Raw genomic sequence first — 20,426 nt, forward strand, 5'->3', positions numbered from 1 at the left:
CCTAGAAAAATGAATTGGTGTTAAGTCCATTTGGAGCCTGTGGGGGCATGAATGTACTATGTATGTAGTTCCTTAGAGCAGCCCTGCCATTGCCAAGGGTGCCCCCATACAATCCCATAAAAGACACAGCTACTTTAAAGACTTGCAAAAAAACAGAACAATGTTCAAGTTTCTGAATAACTTTGTACCACCTAAAAAAACCAAATACGAGATGCTGCATAGCAGCAGACGCTATATTTAATTTCCAGAAAGTTATTTATATTGTAAGTTGTTTCAAGTTAGATGTAGGCAATTGTCAGCTCACATGTGGTTTTAGCCATTCTTCTGTAGACTGGAAAGCCAAAGACAGCCTTATCCATTTTTCCCACTTGATCAACTTTGTTTATGCGTGGGGATGTGCAGCCACCACTCAGTGTTATACTGAACTCTTGAAACTCAAAAGGTTACTTACCTCTGATATACATGGACATTTTTTTCCAGCCTGTTTATTTAAGTAATTAGTTAATTTTGTCATTCCCCATTTACAAGCAGTATTCTAAAATAATGCAGAATGAGTTATGCTATTGTTCCAAATGCTTGATCCAAATATTAGGGACACACACACACACACACTTTAATCTATAAAAACCAACCAATCAAAACCAGCCTATTGAAATTTGACCATTTTGCCACCAAATTTCAGCAGCATAGTTTTTGAGTCATATGTTCAATATATGGCTGGTTAACTTGCTGATTCCTGCAGTGAAAGATTTTGTCCAAAATTCCCATGATCCCTTTATCACCCTAGAGGAATTCAGGAAAGAAAGCTTCCTCCCACAAGTGGACAAATAAATTTCTAGAGCCTGTGATCTATTTTAAAATTTCACTGTATTGGAAACTACTTTTCTGTTCTTTTACAATATTTCTTGTGGAAGGTTGACATTTGAATTGAATTGAACAATATTAGGAAATTAAAAGAAATAAAGAGAGCCAACAAAACTCCTTGCAAAGATGGAGCTGATATATATATCATGGAAAAAGTTCTTTGTTGTTCCCATTGAATGTTTTGAAAGGTTTATATCCACTTTCTCAGTCATAAAAGTAAAAATACTATACACAGACTTCCCTAGTAGTTTCCCCCATGATACAGTAATAAGACATAACCCAACTAATGTTTCAGCAAGAAGGACACATTGGATAATGCCCTGAGACTTATTTTTCACTTTAAATAATAGAAATTAAACTAAAATTGGACTTGTCTTTTCAGACCTTCAAAAGACTCTTCAGCTATATGGCACTGTTGTTTCGGGATGACCTTTGTCCATGTAAATGGAATACCGCCATGGTAATGGTTAGTATTTTTTCCATTACACACAAAATCCTAGACGAGCTAAGACTGCATTATCTGTTGGTGAAGTAAACCATAAATAACACCCAATTCTTGCATCACAGCTGGAGGAAAAAGGTCTGACCATCAAAGGCATTCTGATATTTCACAGATTTCTACCAGATTTACCACAAATATAAGTGCCCAGGCTTCTGAGGAAAAGGTAAATTTGTGGCTGATTTTTGACTTGAGATTAATTGTTACTGTTCTGGAATTCGATACCTGATGTTCCCCCAATATCCATGGCTTTAAGATTCCGAGCTTTGATAATATTCACAGTGATGGAGTTAGCAGAAGGATTGTAGCAAAGGGATAGAAGGAGTTCTCCTCGGCTTCCCTAGAAAGAAGAATGAACAGAAACAAGAAAATATTGTCTGATGTTTGACATCACTAATGCCCCTTCTAAAGGTTCACCTCAGAAATAATCTTCTGAGCATCCCTCAGGAATTGGTCTGTTCATTCTATACAGAATACAGCTCCACATGTTTTCCATCATAAATCAGCGGGTACCTAACTTTCCTCAAATCAAGAGTCATAATGCTCTTGTTTTGTGTGGCATAATGAAGATTGTACTCCTATAGCGAGCAAAGCAAGGGTTGAAACAAGTATTTTGACTACAGGTAGTCCTCGACTTCTGACCATAATGGAGCCTGATCATAAATTGTGAGTCATAAAGCAGGTCACCCACACAACTAAAGTATTTAATGATCTTTTGGTGGTGCTTTTGTGACCATTAAGTGAACTTAGGAGGTTGTTAAATGAATGCTGTGATCATTAAGCAAATCATTTGACTGGTTTGTGGAAAACTATAAGTAAATGCTAGTTTTTGGCAAAACTGTGGACACATGACTACAGCATATTACAAATGGCTGTAAATGTCATCTGGTTGCTAAGTGCATGGAATGCATTCATGTGACTGTGGTGGGGGGCACTGGAACATCAGAACTGAGTAATAAGTACGCCTGGGGAGAGATGACATAACTTCAAATGGTTGTTAAGTGACTATCTATATATTGGTGATTATCTCTATCTGCTAGTCTTAAGGCATTCTTTTGTCCCTTTAGCCCTTCTGCAATGCAGAAATTGGGCCAAAGGCACTTATAAGAAAATCTACAGAGGCACAAAAGCATGTTGCTAAGCTGCTAGGTAAAAATATTTGCCTAGCATTGGCTGAAATAATTATTTGTATTCATAATCAAGACCAACAATACTTATGGCTGGTAGCCATGTTTTGGAATTACAGTTTGGATTACAATAGGTTAGTATAAATAAGCATGGGAATTCAAAAGCGAGGCAAGATTAATAATTTTGCTCTTGGATTGAGTAAATTGGAAAAAGGGAATGCTTGTTAAGAGCATTGTTATAGTCTTTTTAAAAAAATAATAATAATGGGATGCCTTTTGTTTCAGATCTAGTTTCTTGATGGTAGCAAAGATTTCCTTTGTTGTGATTTTCTTTGTTGTGATGGCTGATGTGCAAATTATTAAATATATTGTGCAAGATTGCCCACGACGTGCATTCTCTGGTTCCCTAGGCTTAGAAGATCTACATGAAGCAACTCCAGAGGTGATCTCCTGGATAGCTGAATGGGACATCCAGTTAGGAAGCCACTGCCATCCTCCCCATAGAAATTTTACTTATAATTACATGGACTGTGTCTATATGTGACTGTGTATATATGTTTACTTCTCTTCTGTCCTGTTCTCATCATATCCTTAATAATAATAATTAATATTATTATTATTATTCAGTGAATATAACCAGCAAACTTCATATGTTTGGTTTGTGCTGCTGACAAATAATCCGTACATTGAGAAACATTAAGTGTGGGTGTTAGGCTTCTCTCACTGACTGTATCTGACTTACATGGTATCTACAACCATATTTGATATCTTGCAGGTATTAAGGTTTTATGCCCTTATAAGGCAGTCTAAAGAGAAGCAGGAAGGATCTCATCATCAGTATTTCAGAACCTTGATCTCCTCTTGCCATGCTAGGAAAAAATGTGCAAAGTTACAAAGCAAAGCTAGTATCTTACACTCCCATCACTGCAGGGCTTTAGATCCTTCCAGAAAGTCTGCATTTGAGTCAAGTCCACTTTGTTGAGAGGAATGGAAACTTCCCCAATTGGATCATTACGACTAAACCGATCATAATCCAAGACCTGTAGATACAGCACCCGCTGAACCACTTTCTCATATGGGAAACCTGATGAAAGCAAAGAAGCAGATGAGGAAGAGACAGAGAGAAACAAAGAAAACAAGAGATGAAATATAGTTAAAGCAGAGTAACAAGAATTTGAAATGTAAATATGGCTTCATCTGAAGGCAGTCATTCCATTGTAGATGGTGTTTTTTCCATAGTAATGTATCAAAGCAAATAAGGATAATGGTGACTATACTTACAGATAATCTTGTAGCTTTGGATAACCTTTTAGTCTTTTAGACTTTTTTTGTCTTGTGCCTTCAAGTCTGTCTTGTCTCTGGAGTATGCCAGGACTGGTCTCTGCAATTTTCTTGGCAAGTGCCTTTTTCTTAGGGCTGAGAGACAGTGACAGTCCCAAGGTCACCTAGATCATGGGTCTCCAACCTTGGCAACTTTAAGACTTGTGGACTTCAACTCCACTTGTAGACTTCAACTCCAGTTGAAGGCCACAAGTCTTAAAGTTGCCAAGGTTGGAGACCCCTGACCTAGATGGCTTCTTGCCTAAGGCAGGACTGGAACACCTGTCTCTTGGATTCTAGACTGCTATCTTAACCACTACGCCAAACTGGCACTCATCTTCTAGATTAATGAGTAGTAATAAAGTTTTATTAATCCAATTTGATGCTTGAGAGAGCTGACTAGCTGCTCTAAGAACCAGGACAAATCCTGGTCTTCATCCATAATTTGCACTTAGATTACTAGTGAAGAATTTTGTTCTTTCTATGTTAATGTACTACACTGCTGTTTCCCTGAAGAATGGTACTAAATGTAATGGAATAAGGGCATGATCTAACTTGGCAGGAGGTAAGACAACTGGATAAAGTAAAGGAGATATAAGGTAACACAAACTGACCAGATGAAATAAGTGGACCATGCTATGACTTCATAGAAAATGTGATAGATTAATGATTTAAGGTAGTATTCCTCAGTTTGACATCCTTCAGTACATTGGACTACAATTCCCGTAATACTCAGATGCTATTATATGTACAACGATTGCAGGCTTATGCCCTCAGTACATGCATGTTTCCTTATTTAAAATATTAAAGAACATTTTTTATTTCAGCCTTCATTAGGGATGGTCAATAGTTAAGCTTTTTTGTTGTGATGTAAAAAACCCTGTTGTGTTAGACCATGTCAATGCTGAATTCTTTACAGCTATATGGCACAAAAATGGTATCCCTGTTATGTTGAGAGAATGAAAACCATCTCATACAAAATCTCCCTACTGGGAAATTGCATTACTTTAAACTCAGGTCTGGTGCTTCATGCTTCACCTTCGTCTATGTTTGGTAGCTGAGATAATATCCAGTTCAACAATCATGTGTTTGAAGTAATAAAAAGCAGTCTTTCATTTTACCTCAATGAACTCTGAACGGATTATGAACAGTCTGTTTCCTCACAGGTGGGAAGACTTACCTTATCTTGTCTCCTGGCCTCTGGGCTTCAGCTAATGCAATTCTGTTCATGGGCTCTTAAAAGGGAAGGTTAGCTTGTTTGTTTCACAAGCCTTCTTTCACAACAACTGCTCAGAGGTTTTTTTTCCTCTCCATTTCACTTTCCAGTGAAACACACATTATTGTGATGATTCTATTTTAAAATATTGATGGCATTTATACAGTGTTCGAATTACTTGCAAATCTTTGGAAATATTCCCAAATGCCTAGCAGGCAAGGCAAAGGGAGCTACAGTGAAGTCTGATTTTTGTTGCTCCAAAACCATCTCTCCAAACCCAGTCATTTGCTCACCAAAAGTCTTCAAAATAGTCTTGGTGCCAACTTGTAGGCATTGTTTTAGATTTGCTATTTCTTTTTTCTCCACTACAGCAACATACAGCCATAGTTATAATGCTACTGGAAAAAGCACTTGACTGCAAAACTGCTTGCATTCTATTTTTTTTCATCATCAATGGTGGTCACAGGCTTTTAATAACAACAAAGGAATTGGCAGAATTACAGCTCCTCTTTACACTAACTGCTATAACATTTTTGGGACCGGCAGACAACACACACACACTCCTGAAATGGAAATTGGGACTAGCAATGCAGTTTTGGAATTTACTACTAAGTGATGTGTGTGCTGGCTACCAGCTTGGCTGTCTTCAAAAAAGGGTTGGACCACTTCAGGGTGGTCATGGGATCAATGGCTATTAGTTTTGATGGTAATGTGACTGTCTCAAAAGACCTTCTGCTGGGAGACTAGTGGGCTTCCTTCTGTGATTGGTTGATTACTATGAGAATGGACTGCTGGAAAAGATGGTCTGATCCACCATGGCAGTGCTTATGTTTTTCTTTTCTTCAGTGAACATATTCATGTTTCACCTCTCCCATGTTAGAATTCTAACATTAGTGAAGATAAAAGGAGGTGGATTGTGGTATGGCCATTAGGAGAAACACTGGACGTGTACACTCTAAAGCAGGGGTGTCAAACTCATTGTCATCATGTGATGTATTGCAACTTTTCCCCCTTCACTAAACCAGGGGTGGGCGTGGCCAGCACATGATGCATCTGGCCCGTGGGCTGCAAGTTTGATACCCTGATCTATAGCCTTCAATCATAAGAGCTGTGGTGGTGCAGTGGCTAGAATGCAGTACTGCAGGCTACTTCTGCTGACTGCCAGTTGCTAACAGTTCAGCAGTTTTACATTAGCCAGCAGTTCAAATCTCACTGGCTCAAGGTTGACTCAGCCTTCCATCCTTCCAAGGTAAAATTTGGTAAAATGAGGACCCAAATTGTTGGGGGCAATATGCTGTAAACTGCTTAGAGAGGACTGTGAAGTGGTAACAGATAACAGATAATCAGAGTTGGAAGGGACCTTGTAGGTCATCTAGTCTAGCAGGAGACTCTTCTTCTTGAAGGTCTCAAGTGATGGCGCTCCTACAACTTCCAAGGGTTCAGTTTCCACCCATTATTCCTTGTCTGGCCTACAGGCGCTTTAGAAAATAGATTGACCCCTTCCTCTCTGTGGCAGCCCCTTAAATGTTGGAAGACCGTTATCATGTCTCCCCTGGTCCTTCTTTTTACTAGACTAGCCAATCCCAGTTCCTGTAACCGTTCTTCATATGTTTTAGTCTCCAGTCCCCTAATCATCCTGGTTGCTCTTCTCTGTACTTTTTCTAGAGTCTCAACATCTTTTTTATAATGTGGTGAACAAAACTGGATGCAGTACTCTAGGTGTGGTCTTACTAAGGCTTTATAGAGTGGTATTAATACCTTCCTTGATCTTGGTATATAAGTGCTATTGCTATCTTGTTTGTGTTCTTCAGAAATATTTACGCTAGCTTGATGAAAAAAACAAGAAGGATGGTGAACATCATTCACTCTTTCTTTCTGTCCCATCTGGACAAGAGTGGCAATTCCCAAATGTTCAACCTTGAAGCATTCATTCTAGGGCAAAAGGATTACCACAATTAATCAGGCCTCCTCTGACCCACTATTTCTATTCACGAACAAGTTTTCTGCCTGTCAGCAGTTTTCTTTCAACTATGTTGCTTGTCTTTAAGTTGAGGAAATGAAGACCACTACCATAGTTGACATGTTGAAAACCGAACTATGATATAGATTTATTCAGCAAAGCCTTGACTTGACTTCAGTAATTAGACCTTCTTACCTACCTTCAAAAAGAAAGGTCTCATTCCAATGTGGATTTAAGTTCTTCCTTTTCACCTTGGTCTCCAGTTTATGCTTTTTATCTGGCAGGAGATAGATTTTGACAAAAGGGTCACTTGTGCCACTGAAATCCTTGGCTGGCAGCTCCTGAGCTTTCAATATTTTGACAGTGAGAGTAGATTCCTGGAAATTATAGCCAACACTAAATTGGATGCGGCCCAGATTCTCTCGGCTGGAGCTGTCATGTCCCTCATCATCCTCAGATCCAGGGGAAAGCTATAGTGCAAGAGAAAACAGAAAGACATAGCTGTGAGTCTGGTATGCAATGTTTATCTTCTGTATCCAATTATGTTTTAACACAAGAACCCTCAGAAGTTATTTCCTCTGCTAGCTAACAGAGAAGATCTAGGTTAAACATGAGCAATTGATAAGAACATATTTCTCATGGCTTATTACCTTTAATAAGGTAATGATAATGCTATGGTTTATATTTTATTACTCCAGGAGAACATTTTCTTTTACAGTCAGCTTCGTCCTAGCTTTCTTTTAGTCAATGATTCTGAAAAGAGAAGAAATTCCTGCAGCTCTTTGATTCTGAGAGTTTGAGACATTTCCAAGCTGTCTGATGTCTTTAGGTGAGAAACAACACTAAAAAAAAAATCCTCCAAGTATAAGCAGTGTTGAAAGGGAAAGAGTGTTGGGAAATAAATAGAGAAAGGAGATACTCCTAACATAAGCTCTATTTAATCACTGACTTATCTGGGAGTGAGCCTCGGGGACAGGAAAAATTCTATTAAGAATACTGTAACTTGGGTACTCATTAGTAGGGTGTGAAGTTGAAAAGCTCAGAAAGATTTTGTCCCACTGTCAGCAGCTACTGTGCCATCCTCTTGTGAAGTATCTCACTTTTCACCTCCCATACAATTCTTGACTTTATTATAAGCCCCAGAGGCTGGATCAAGAACAGGAAGGGCTTTCTGTTTACCTACAGCACTTTCAGTTTTATTTTATTTATTTGCAAGGGCTTCTATAGATCCCCCCCCCACCAATTTCCCATGGTGTATGAATTGCCAGAAAAGAAATATGTAGCATAACTATCTCTCATAACACACAAACAGATGGTGGTGCTATTTCTCCTGCTTATTATTCACTGGTGCAGACAAATATTTTTAGAACTTGGACTTTAGCTGCCCATTGTGCATTAGTTTCAGTGGGACTCAATGAGCTAAGATTATCTTTTCCCTACCTGTTGAGATTCCATGTTTTGCAACTGCTTTTACATTCCCTACAGTTAAAATATCAATAAATAAAATATACAAACCCATTGATGAACCCTGTTCAGAGGAGATATTCTGAACATATGCATTTCATATTCAAATTCTCTTGAATCATGATACTATCAGAAATACAATGGTGTTTGCTTCAGCTGCTTTGACTCTAAAAACAGTTAGTTTGCAGTAAGTACTATTTTCTTGCAGATGGTACCCTCTATTAAAAAAATTGAAAATAATAGAAAAATTAAGATGTTCATGCTCAGCTGGCACCCCCTAAACTACAACTTTAATTAAAAAAGGGAGAAATTAAAAGAAGATATGAAAAGGGATATGAACAATATTTGTCTTCCAACCAGAATATTGCTGCTGGCTCTATTTACTCTTACTACAGATCTTAAGACACCCAAATCTCTTCTTACCTTCAAGGCTGCTACTCTGTTCTTGAAAGGCCTGTGAGTTTCAGTTCTCTAGCAATTCTGCTCAACTCAACCTATATTTCCTATTCCTGTTCATATGCTTTCTGCGTTATCACTAATGTTAATTAAGACATTATTAGTATTTAATTTTTCCATTACATTCAGGCCTCAAGTAATTTTCTGCACTAAGGAATTATTCCCATTTTAGTGTTGTGGGAGAACTTTTCTGTCATCTGTCCAAGACAGAATGACTCAAATTGTATGGACAAAGGTAATTTGTAAAGGATTATTACAGATAAAACATCCTACGCAACTGAATTACTGAAATTGATTTCACAAAATAAAGAGTAGACAATCTACTGGATATATTCCTTCACTAATTTGCAACAGCTGTAGCACTATGGTCATTTTTCACACAGTATTCTAAATTCTGTATCACCCATGAAACATTCCATAATCCATTTTTCTTATACTGATTTCTATATTCCATTCATCTTCACTCTTTGTATAATAGTGTTTAAGCTAATTATGTGTTAATTTAATTACACACACTCTAATTTAGCATCATGCCCTCTTCCTTCTAGGGAAACCAAGGAAAGAATTAAGGTGGCTTTAAAACTCTACAAACTGTTTAGCAACACTTCACCCCACTTCTTTTTAATTTCAGGGAAGGAATAGAGAGACAGCCAGTTGGGTGTTAATGGTTTAGGCATCAAATTAAAAATTGGGAGAGTGGTGAGTGCTAGTTCTGCCTTAGACACGAAGCTAACTGGGACACCTTAGACTACTCACCCACTCTCAGCCCTAGGAAGGAGGCAAAGGCAAACCATTTCAAAAAAAAAAAAAACTTTTGAAGAAAACTACAGGGACTTGTCCAGGCAGTGACCAAGAGTCAACATTGAACTGAAGGTAAAAAAACAAGGAAGAAGGGAGGAATTTAGAGGGAATATTAAAAAAAGAAGCCTGTGCTTCTTTTTCCCTGGAGTTATTTATCACCACATACAGAAACAAATAGTTTAGTGGGAGCAGATAAAATACTCATTTTAAACGTCACTGGATTATGACAGCTGTTTTCCCTGCCAAATAAATAAATTTATGTTATACAGCCATACATCTGCCTGCTGGTCCCAAACCTGGAAAATGGGTAGGGTTGAGAAAGACTTGCAATTTAATTTGCAAAAAAAACCCACAAACCCTTTGCCAACATTTTTATGGAAAAACTCTCAAATGAATCAGATATGGTAGAATCCTTAGGCCAGATGGTACCCGAGACGTATTGGGAAAGAGCAAGAAAGTAATCAAGGCATTAATGATGCACCTCAATCAAATCTAGCAGGACTCCTAACTGATGATGTAGCTCCTGGTGAAAACAAGGGACTGTGCAGCACCTAGACACTTCAGAAAGCAACATGGAATGTCCAAGGAATGAGGCAGGGTAAATTGGATATATTCAAACAGGAGATAGCCAATTTGAAAATCAACCTACTTGGCATCACTGAACTACATTGAATAGATAATGGATATTTCCAGTCTGATGCATTCACTATCTATTATTTGGGACATTATACCAGGGCAATGAATGGAGTGACATTTATCACAAGCAAGAAACCTGTCCAAACAATGGAAAGCTTCTTGACAGTAAATATTTGAATCATAACCATTCAAGTTATGTCAAGCGCCTCAAAATCACAATTGTCCAAGTCTAGGCCCCAACAACTGATGCAATGGAACTTGAAATAAGAGAATTTCTATGCCAGTATTGAAAAAAAGGAACAAATATCCTCAAAAGTCATTGTTTACATACTGGGTGATTTCAATCCAAAAATTTGTCAGCCAAGCAGAAACAGGCATCGCTGGCATTTTTGGACTTGGGGACAGAAATGATGCAGGCGATCATTTGATTCAATTTTGCAAAGGGATTTGATTTCAAATCATGGGTATCTGGTTCAAACAGCACAAACATGCTTATACACCTGGACTTTGATTAATCTGTGAATACTATGAGAGCATTCAGTTTTCCTCAAAGAGTAAGGTTTAATGATTCCCATTTATTGATATTTGAAGAAACTTTTCTGTGTGTTTTATCGTATACATTGCTAACTGATTTATATCTTTTAGTATATACATTCAATGGTTGACCTTGAGGAAAGAGGGGAGAGATATTGCCTAGGAAACTATTAGACAAGAGAAGCAGGAGCAGCTAATGGCCTAAAAAACCAGAGAAAGAACTTAGGAAAGAACCTCCCTAATGGATGAAGCAGTTAAAAATGGTGATGGAAAGTTTGTACTTTCAGACTTGCAAGATTGTGTTAATGTATCCTAAAAATTAAGTAGAACTAGTTAATCTAGCCCTGTTTACTTTCTAATTTACCTATGAAGTTGACAATATATTAATTGATATGGTGCAGATATGGAATTTATATTCCTTAAATCAATGAATAATCCAGTTTTTACCTATTGGTATAAGTTCCAATTTGAACCAGTTAATAAATAGAGTATCGTGCTCTTTTGCTAAAGGCATCTATATTTTGCATCAACAGTGGAATAGTAGTATGAGGTTTAGAAATAATCATAAGAATGTTCTCTGCAAATAAAACTAATTTGTCTTCATGTATTATTTTATTTTTAATGAGCTATTGCCATGGCAGCTAGATCCCAGCGGTCAACAGCTAACTTAATTTCAATTGCATCACCACCTGCTGAAACAGGAAAGGTAGAAGAGGAAAATAGTTCTATTAACTTGTTAAAAGAGATCCAGGTTCAAGTACAAGTCTTGAAGCCAATCCAACAAGATCTGGCTGAGCTTAAGAGTGATTTAAAATGAAGGCAAGGGAAAAAAAGTTTAGATATGTAGATTGATTACAAGCCTACAGGACCATAACTCAAGCCAATCTTAATATATTGACTAGATCAGGCATCCCCAAACCCCGGTCTGTGGACCAGCACTGGTCCATGGCATGCCAGCAACTAGTCCATGCAAACTAGCAAAGTCCCATCCATGGGATGGAGGCAGCATGCAAAACCACACCTCCTCCAGTGTGTGGAAAAAAACTTTCTCCATGGAACCAGTCCCTGGTGCCCAAAAGTTTGGGGGCCACTGGACTAGAATCCCAACTGCACAGGAAAAATTTGTGCGAGACTAGTATTGAAAATCTTCCAACTCAATCAAACCTGGCTGAGTCATATGGAGGATTTTTTCAGAAAGCTATTCTCTTTGGGAATGGACTTGAACATGTGTTTAAAATTCCCTTTAATAAGAGAGAAGATTGGAACTAGTTCAAATACCATTCTTAGGCAGTTCCTTCATACAAGATGAGAGTTTACACATATTTTGCCAAGAATCAGTAAAATCTCCATTGACGTGTGGGGCTCTAAGCAAAGTAACATATCAATCTATTCCAAAGGTGCTTTTTCAGGAGGCAACTGGACTTTCTTGTTCTTCCTTTTGAAGATGTTTTGCTTCACATCCAAGAAGCTTCTTCAGCTCTGATTGGGAATGGAAGGATTTACATTCCTTGCAGACAGCTGGTCATTTGCATCCCTTTAGAGAGGGTTGTTGAAGCACTTGGAGGCTTATTTCTGTCCTCAGGGTCACCTGAGTCGTGTTCCTGTAGTCTGCAGTTTTTCCTCTGGAAATCCATTCCTACTCCCACACCATTCAAAGGGGTGTTCATCCCAAATCTCTACAGCCTTATATCAATCTATCATGATTTTACTAAGGGAGTTTCAGAGAAAAGATGATTGTTTATAAAAACTCAAAGTCTCGCTAGAGTACCACAACTATAACATATTATGAGCTTTCCTGCTACATTCTGCATTAATAATCAAGATCAGATTAACAGATTTGGTAACACTGTGAATGCAGAGGCCTTTACTTTATAGCTGAAATCTGCTGATGGATAAGTCTTATTGTGTTTCATTTTATAGCAATTGCTGAGGGAGAAAGTGTAAGTTTGCCCAAGGAGCAATGGGAGGGGGAGGGGAGATCCTCATTTGAGAACTTTTAAAGTTGTTTTTCCTCTCCTCTTGTTAATGTAATGATAATGACTCTGGGCGTATTGCCAATTTTAATCTTTATCTTCATACTTAGCATGTGAGTTTAAATGATTGGTTTGCAAACTGTTTCGTATATTTATTTATAATAAAATAGATGACCCATAGTGCTATCTCACTAAGAAGTCATGCATTTCTTTCTATTTATTTATTTGTTTTTAAGGGTTTTTCCCATTTTTAAAAATAAGAATGTTACTTGTTAGCAATTCTATTTTCTTACACATAATTACATTTTTTTCTTTTAAGTAAAGATTCTCTACATGTATAATACAAGGCTACATGAATATTAATTTGCGTTCCCATGATTCTATGTCTGTAAGCAATATTAGAAAATACAATAAATATTTAAATAAAGTTCATTATTAGATATTTGTTAATGGTACAAGTTATAAAATAATTTGGTTTTGGGAAAATATTAGTAAGTGGGCCAAAATAAAATTAATGGATTAAATTAGTATTTTACATTATGGGCTATAGGAATCTAGCATAAAAAAATGTAATTTTAGCATATTTACAATAATTAAGGACAGGTATTACTTATCTACAGAAGACAAGTTTATTTCACAGATACTTCAATGACAGCTAAAGAAGTGGCTATTTTGGTTTGAACAGGATTTTCAACTAATATACAAAATATTACTGATATAAACGGGTGTTATTTAATTTTATGTGCTAAAATAGCAGGATCTGTAATAGCTATGGCTAATATTTATATAATTTAGACTCTCCTACTTTTTATCAATGTTTTTGACACTTCAATGGGTGTGTTTATGATAAAGTGGTAACAGGAGATTTTTAATGAAATATTGGATCCTGAGCTGGATAGAAATAGATGTACAAAAACCCTCAGTCATTAGTAGGGAAACAAATAAGATCTACATGTAAGATTTTGGTAGACCTTTGGCATTTGAGATATCTAACTCAAGGAGGATACAAATTTTATTCAAGTGGAATTTTTTTAGGCTTGATTTTTTTGTTTGATAACATAGACTTTCTATCATCAAATTCAAGAATGCAATATTGTATTGATCTTTGTTATCTATCAGACTAGAGTGCAATTATTTTGAATTGAAACTAATCAAGGTATTGAGAAATTGTTATTTCAAGATTTCCTTATTGAATTATAAAGAATTTGTACAAAATGCTGGTAGAGACATCATAATAGTTCTGAGCCATAGTCTTACTTCAGGAGTGTTAAGAGAACCAATTAAATAAATCTTCCTGAAAATCTGTTCTTTATGTTTTCCAAGTCACCTTCTAAAGAAATAATATGGCAGTATGGGATAATCGGAGACAGAAGATGACTAGGCTGTCTATCAATGGCAGAGATGCTATTTCACTCTTAGTCAGCAAAACTGATACTAATAAATAGTTTGTAGCACAGAAGTCTAATTAGCCTGATAGGGATGAAATGCCATGAGACTTAAGTAGTGTTTCCACTTCACTTGAAAATTCAGATTCTTGAAGTTACTGGCATTAACCTTTCAACTAGATTCTTTTGTGCTTCATCTTCTGACTCCTCCTACAACCTGACGTCTGTGATTTTGACTTCAGAATACTTTACCTTGTGATAGTCGTGGTTGATTTGATGGCACTAGAGGTCTCACACAACTTGGGGGGGGGGCAGCATTCAAGATTTCTTTTCTTTTGTTGTTACTTTCACAGCCCTTCCCCATAATTCTTGAAATCTAGGTGATAGCTTTAAAGCTGTGACTTCAAATAATGGACTGGCTTGTACATTCCTTGGCATTTACTGTAGTGAGATCCCTAAACTGAATCCCAGTTTATGTTACTTAACAGCTCATTACCTAGTAGCTGAAAACAAGACAGTATTTTTTAAACTAGCAAATAGTTCAACCCATCTTACAAAATGTGACAATTCAAATTAAATGGGGATGCATAGCTTTTAGGCCTACGATGCAAAACAGCCCAGAAGTACTCAGTTCCTATGTGAGATACAATCTCCTTATTCATTACCTTATTATATCTGAAATATTCAGGGCATTTTAAAAGGTGATGATTCACAATGTTGTAATACAAGTTACACAAGGGGGGAGATTGGGCTGGAATGAATATTATGTAAATGTAATGTAAAGAACAGAAATGTGATTCAGGGAGAAAATGAGTGAAGAATTTAGGAGATATGAAAACCCAGGAGTAGGGTTAGGATATTTATATAAGAAAGAAAGAAAGAAAGAAAGAAAGAAAGAAAGAAAGAAAGAAAGAAAGAAAGAAAGAAAGAAAGAAAGAAAGAAAGAAAGAAAGAAAGAAAGAAAGAAAGAAAGAAAGAGGGAGGGAGGGAGGAAAGGATGCAATTTTGCAAAAATCACAGATATGTCAATTTATAGATGTAAATAAACATTTACCTACTAATTAAACAATACATGTATCTCTATAGTGAGAACTCTCACCTGATAATCTCTACTGATGGTCAACTTGGTTATTGATCACTAACTGAACTTGGACTAGACAGGTCTATAGCTATTCAGGCAGAGGATCCTCTTCTGACAATACTTAAAAAAATGAACAGCCTCTGGAAAGCAAGAAATATACAGTAGCTACTCTAAAGGCCCTTGTTCTTCACAGATTTTTTTTTTATCAGCCCCATTAATAGGCTGTAAATCTGGGGGAACAAGAGTTTTAAAAAGCACGTAAGCCTTGATGAAACCACATGTACTAATGAAAAGGAGGTGTGTAACTTCTTTATTACAGAACTATACCGTAATCCTACAGTATTGTAACATGTTTCTGTGCAGAAGTAAGCTCCATTGGATAGGGATGTGACAGATAACCTTGGTGATTTCTTCTATATCAAAATGCTGCAATTTGCCAAAGTGCACCCAGTTGTACATTGGACAACAGCAATAAACAGAATTTAGTGGCATCCTCAATCCCAGCAAGGAATGTTTATGGTTATCAATCAGTAATGCACTTGGAAAGTTACGTATAAAATAATTGTTTATTTAAAACTACTGTATAAATAAAAAAATACCATACCTCTGGGAAAGGTGCATAAAAAGACAAGCATTTGTGAATTCTGCTTTTGGAAATATAAATCCTATGTACTTAATTAAAAATATTTCTGTGTTGTGAGATACATGGATCCCTTAGCTTTTATGTATCCCCAAGCTCTTGGGCTTGTAAACATCTGCTTATTTGTACTTGCTTGAAAACTTTAAAAGCCTGCTACATTTGCCACTGCAACCTAGCACCATGCGCTATCTGATGAAACCAGCCTGCGTGATTTGAAACTTCCCCTCCCTTCAACTTCCCCTCCCTTCTTTAAAGAATGCAATTTAATGTAGACTTGATTAAAATCTACCCACCCCTTTCTGGCATCTAGCCATCTTACTTTAAAAAAAAAAGTCAACTGTCCATAGGAATGTTTCTTGCAAGAAAACTCTTTGCATTGTATTGCATTGTGAGAGACAGAACAAGGAACAGGCTAATGCATCTCTTTGAAGTTCCTGACTTAGTCTACTTCCACACTAGCGACCTACAGTACTTTCATAGCATCATCCAGCCATCACAGTTACAAAACTTTTTTTCAATGCTATTATTTTGGCATAATGGTGGTTGAACAGAAGAAGCTATATTTCACTATGGAAAAAACAGGATTAAATTTGCTTAATTACAACACGGTACATAGGAATTTGCACAGGGCATCCGGGCTCTAGAAGATGAGCATCTGGTTTGGAAAATAGATTTTTAGAAGAATCAAATGCAAACAAGCAAAACTAAATGAGAAGTATTTTGTGTTTTACCACCTCTCTGGTGTTCTTTACTACTGGAGGAAGATTGACTTTAGTAGAACAATGCCTCTTCTGTAATCCACTTGAAAATCAAAATGGCTAGGGCTATTTAGCCCAAGCCACATTCTAGCCTCCAGCAGTTGCATTCTGCTCCATTTCCTCTGTATACTTCTGATAGCAGAACCATGGACATTACTATTTACAGCGACCTGAATAATACAAACCTTCAAGATGAAACATAGATAGGCAGAAGACAAGGAGAGGAAACTATTAACAAGAACAGAAGCTTGTGGGAGGATGCTTTAAGAGTAAGATATTTCACTCAGGCTACTTTATAAAAAGATATGTCAAAGCTCTTAGAAACTGACTAATGCAGGAGAAAGCTATTTAGGGAGCCCGTTGAAATACAGAGACCATTAAATAGCATCTTGTAAGTTTCTAATGGCAGTAAAATGAGGTAGATCTAACATACCTTTTCATGGCAATATCTTGATTGTCTGAAGGTAGTTTGAAAAACTTCAGGTTTGTGGTTTTTTTTTTAATGTGAATATATTTCTGTTATCCATTTATTACAATATATGCAATTTTGCCTACCATTTGCCCTGCATTGTATACCTTTTTCACTAATAAATGCATTACGGTGCACTGATCCCGAATATAAGCATTTCTATAACTGAATTTCAGTTCTTATGCACTCAGTCCTTATTTATGTTGTTAGAAGTAGTGCAAAATAGGTTTTACAACAACAAAACATAATAAAAAAGTTACTTCCCCAAATCTTCTTTCTCAATTATTCATATTTCTCTTCTCTAAACGGGCTTTTAGAAGTCTTTTCAACTCATATTATAGATTACAGTTCTGGTGCAGTTTCACAAAGTAATGGCTAAACTTTCATTCTGATGTGATCACTTTTCAAAAGTGCTTTAAATCTTTTTCTTAAAGGTTTAAAATGATGATGCTTTGTCCTGGTGATGTTACCTAGCTTGAGTATTGAAACGTCTGCAAGAAAACAACCAAGTTCGGAGACCAACAAGGATCTCTCTGGTTTGAAGTGAACAAAGATCACCATCAGTGACCATGTGGCTCTCCTTGTTATGATACAATTCTTCAGAATACAAATATTTAGTCCGATGTCACTAAGTCGCTTTCCACTTCTCCCCTCTAAGGTTACCTCTTTTACCCAGCTGCTCTTCTCAATTCCACCGCAAGAGGGGAGCACATGCTATACATTGCCTATGTTTTATGTGAGGGAAATCTAGCTATTTCTTCAGCCTGATTAAAAACGGTTGGAGGTGTCAGCTGATAACTCTCACGAGAGAAATTTTCCACAACTTCTTGATTCTAATTGAAGAAAAGCAATACAAGCAATAAAAAGATAGCTACAGTCTATGACTTTGTGTAATTGACCTCCATTGCATTTATTAGTCTTGTGGATTCACTTGATTCTCAAAGCTGTTTCACAAATGGAATATCACTAGCCAACCAATTTCATTTTGTTTAACCATTGGTGAGATCATTCACAAAATAATTGGTATGTGATCATTCTGAAAGTGTAGATCAGCTTTATATCAGAAATTTGCTATGTCAAGTAAGGTCTCATTTCCAATCCCAGAGTATACATGTAACGTTCTCAACACCCAGAATTGCTTTATGATGAAGATGGGCATTCTCTAAATATCTTATATAAATAAATATTCTATGCTGTGTCCTAGTGCAACGGTCCCCAACCTCCAGGCCACAGCCACTACCGAGCTGCTGCCTCTTCAGAACTGGGCTGCGCAAGTGGTGAGTGAGTGTGACCATGTGTGAAGTTCCACTCATGTGAGCAGTGCACACGTGCCTGCCGCTTGCACAAATGAAGCTGTGTACTTCTGCATGCCTGCCACTCACACAAAACCCCCCTCCATGCCAGGCCACCAAGCTGGAAAGGTTGGGGACCACTGTCCTAGTGGATAGTCACCTAAATATGAGCCAGTAACATGCTGCAGCTGCCAAAAAAGCCAATGCAATGAAGTTCTATTATCACTTTATGAAGCCTTGGTAAGATCACATTTGGAATTCTGCATCCAGTTTTGATCACCACAATATAAAAAAAGATGCTGAGACTCTGCAAAGAATGTAGAGAAGAGCAACAAAGATGATTAGAGGGCTGAAGGCTAAAGCATATGAAGAATGGTTACAGAAATTGGGTGTGTCTAGTCTAGTGAAACCTCTAGACTAGAAGTGACATGATAGCAGTGTTTCAGTATTTGAGGAGCTGCCACAAAGAAGAGGGTGTCAATTTATTTTCCAAAGCACCAGAAGGCAAGACGAGAAGCAATGGATGGAAACTAATCAAGAACAGAAGCAATCTCGAACTAAGGAGAAATTTCTTGACAGTGAGAGCAATCAACCAGTGGAATAGCTTGCGTTCAGAAGTTATGGGTGTTAAGAAGAGACTGGACAGCCATTTGTCTGAATGCTTGAACAGAGGGTTGGCTAGAACAGTGGTCGCCAACCGGTGGGCTGTGGCCCACTGGTTGGCCGTGAGAAAATTTTGGTGGGCCGCAGAGAAATCTCACCCCCAGAGCACCCCCACAAAGCAATTAATCCAGGCTGTGCAGAAACACAAGGCTGCGCCACCCACATGGCCCACGGGAACCCTCCCCGCCCACTCACTCCTTACCCTGTAAACTTGCCTGCTAAATTGTTATTTTTCCTTTTTCCGACCATCATCTGTTCTGCTGTGCTGGGAGATTTAGATTAGCTAGGAAGCAGGAAATGGTTGGATTTCTTGCTTTCTAGCTAGTCTTTAGATCTTTGACTCAGCACAGCCGAACCTCCCTTAGGACTGAAGGTTTGCTTGCAAGCAAATTCAGTGCAGAGTCACAGCAAGCAAATTTGAGAGACTGAGCCAGCCAATGGCAGATAGATAGATCTCTGAATGAATCTGTGTAAAAAGCTCTTTTTTTAAATAAAAAATTCAATATTTACATGCATGGTGTGTTGTGAGTTAATTTTGTGAGTTTGCTTGCTAGCAAATTTTATGTGACAGACTGAGCTAGCCAATGGCAGATAGATAGATCTCTGAAAGAATCTGTGATTCTGTGAGCAACTCAATCTGCCTGCTTTGCCTGATTTTGGGTAAAAGTTGTTCTTTTTTTTATAAAAAATTCAATATTTATATAAATATTTATAATATTTACATACAAGCCATGCCCAGCCAGTCACATGAGCACCAAGCCACACCCACAAATTAGGCCACACCCACACAACCAGTTAGTGGTCCCTGGGATCTAAAATTATGAGTTTGGTGGTCCCTGAGGTCCAAAAGGTTGGTGACCCCGGGCTAGAAGACCTCCAAGGTCTCTTACAACTCTGATATTCTATGTTTTAAATTTTTTTTAAAAAATTGATCTGTTCCATTTGTATGTCTCTCTCCCCTCCCCCCCGTCCCCCATGTGCAATTTACACCTACGTATCCATTGATTCATGTTATAGGAATGGTATAATTAAGGAAATGACATGTCAATCAAAGTATAAGTAATATAGTTGTTATACTGCAAATGTGCCAAATTTAAAGTATTTGCATCTTCCTATAATGAAGAAAATATGGATTAATGTCATTTTCTGACTTTAATCATAAATAGAATGTCAGCCTCTCTGGAGAGAAGGTTATCCTGAAGAATTAAGAAAAAATATACTTAACCAGAGCAAAGTATCTGGTTTTCTATAATACCCAAAGAGATGTCTCCAGGAAATCGAAAAAACA

At 37.3% G+C, this 20,426-nt stretch overlaps 1 protein-coding gene across 7 annotated transcripts in view; it reads right to left on the reverse strand.

Moving 5' to 3' along the window:
* Positions 1 to 20,426, reverse strand: part of SYT7 (synaptotagmin 7) — a 294,001-nt gene that overhangs the window by 24,309 nt on the left and 249,266 nt on the right. For all 7 annotated transcript variants that reach the window (XM_026682555.2, XM_087950626.1, XM_087950624.1 and 4 more), the window contains 3 exons: positions 7,186 to 7,456; positions 3,405 to 3,574; positions 1,589 to 1,703 (listed from right to left, as the gene is read on the reverse strand). In XM_026682555.2, coding sequence (XP_026538340.1) covers positions 1,589 to 1,703; positions 3,405 to 3,574; positions 7,186 to 7,456 — 556 coding nt within the window. The remainder of the gene's footprint in view (positions 1 to 1,588; positions 1,704 to 3,404; positions 3,575 to 7,185; positions 7,457 to 20,426) is intronic.

This window comes from Notechis scutatus, chromosome 1, assembly GCF_049901735.1.
Source record: "Notechis scutatus isolate UNSWTSFEM ecotype Mainland chromosome 1, rNotScu1.2, whole genome shotgun sequence".
NCBI lineage: Eukaryota > Metazoa > Chordata > Lepidosauria > Squamata > Elapidae > Notechis > Notechis scutatus.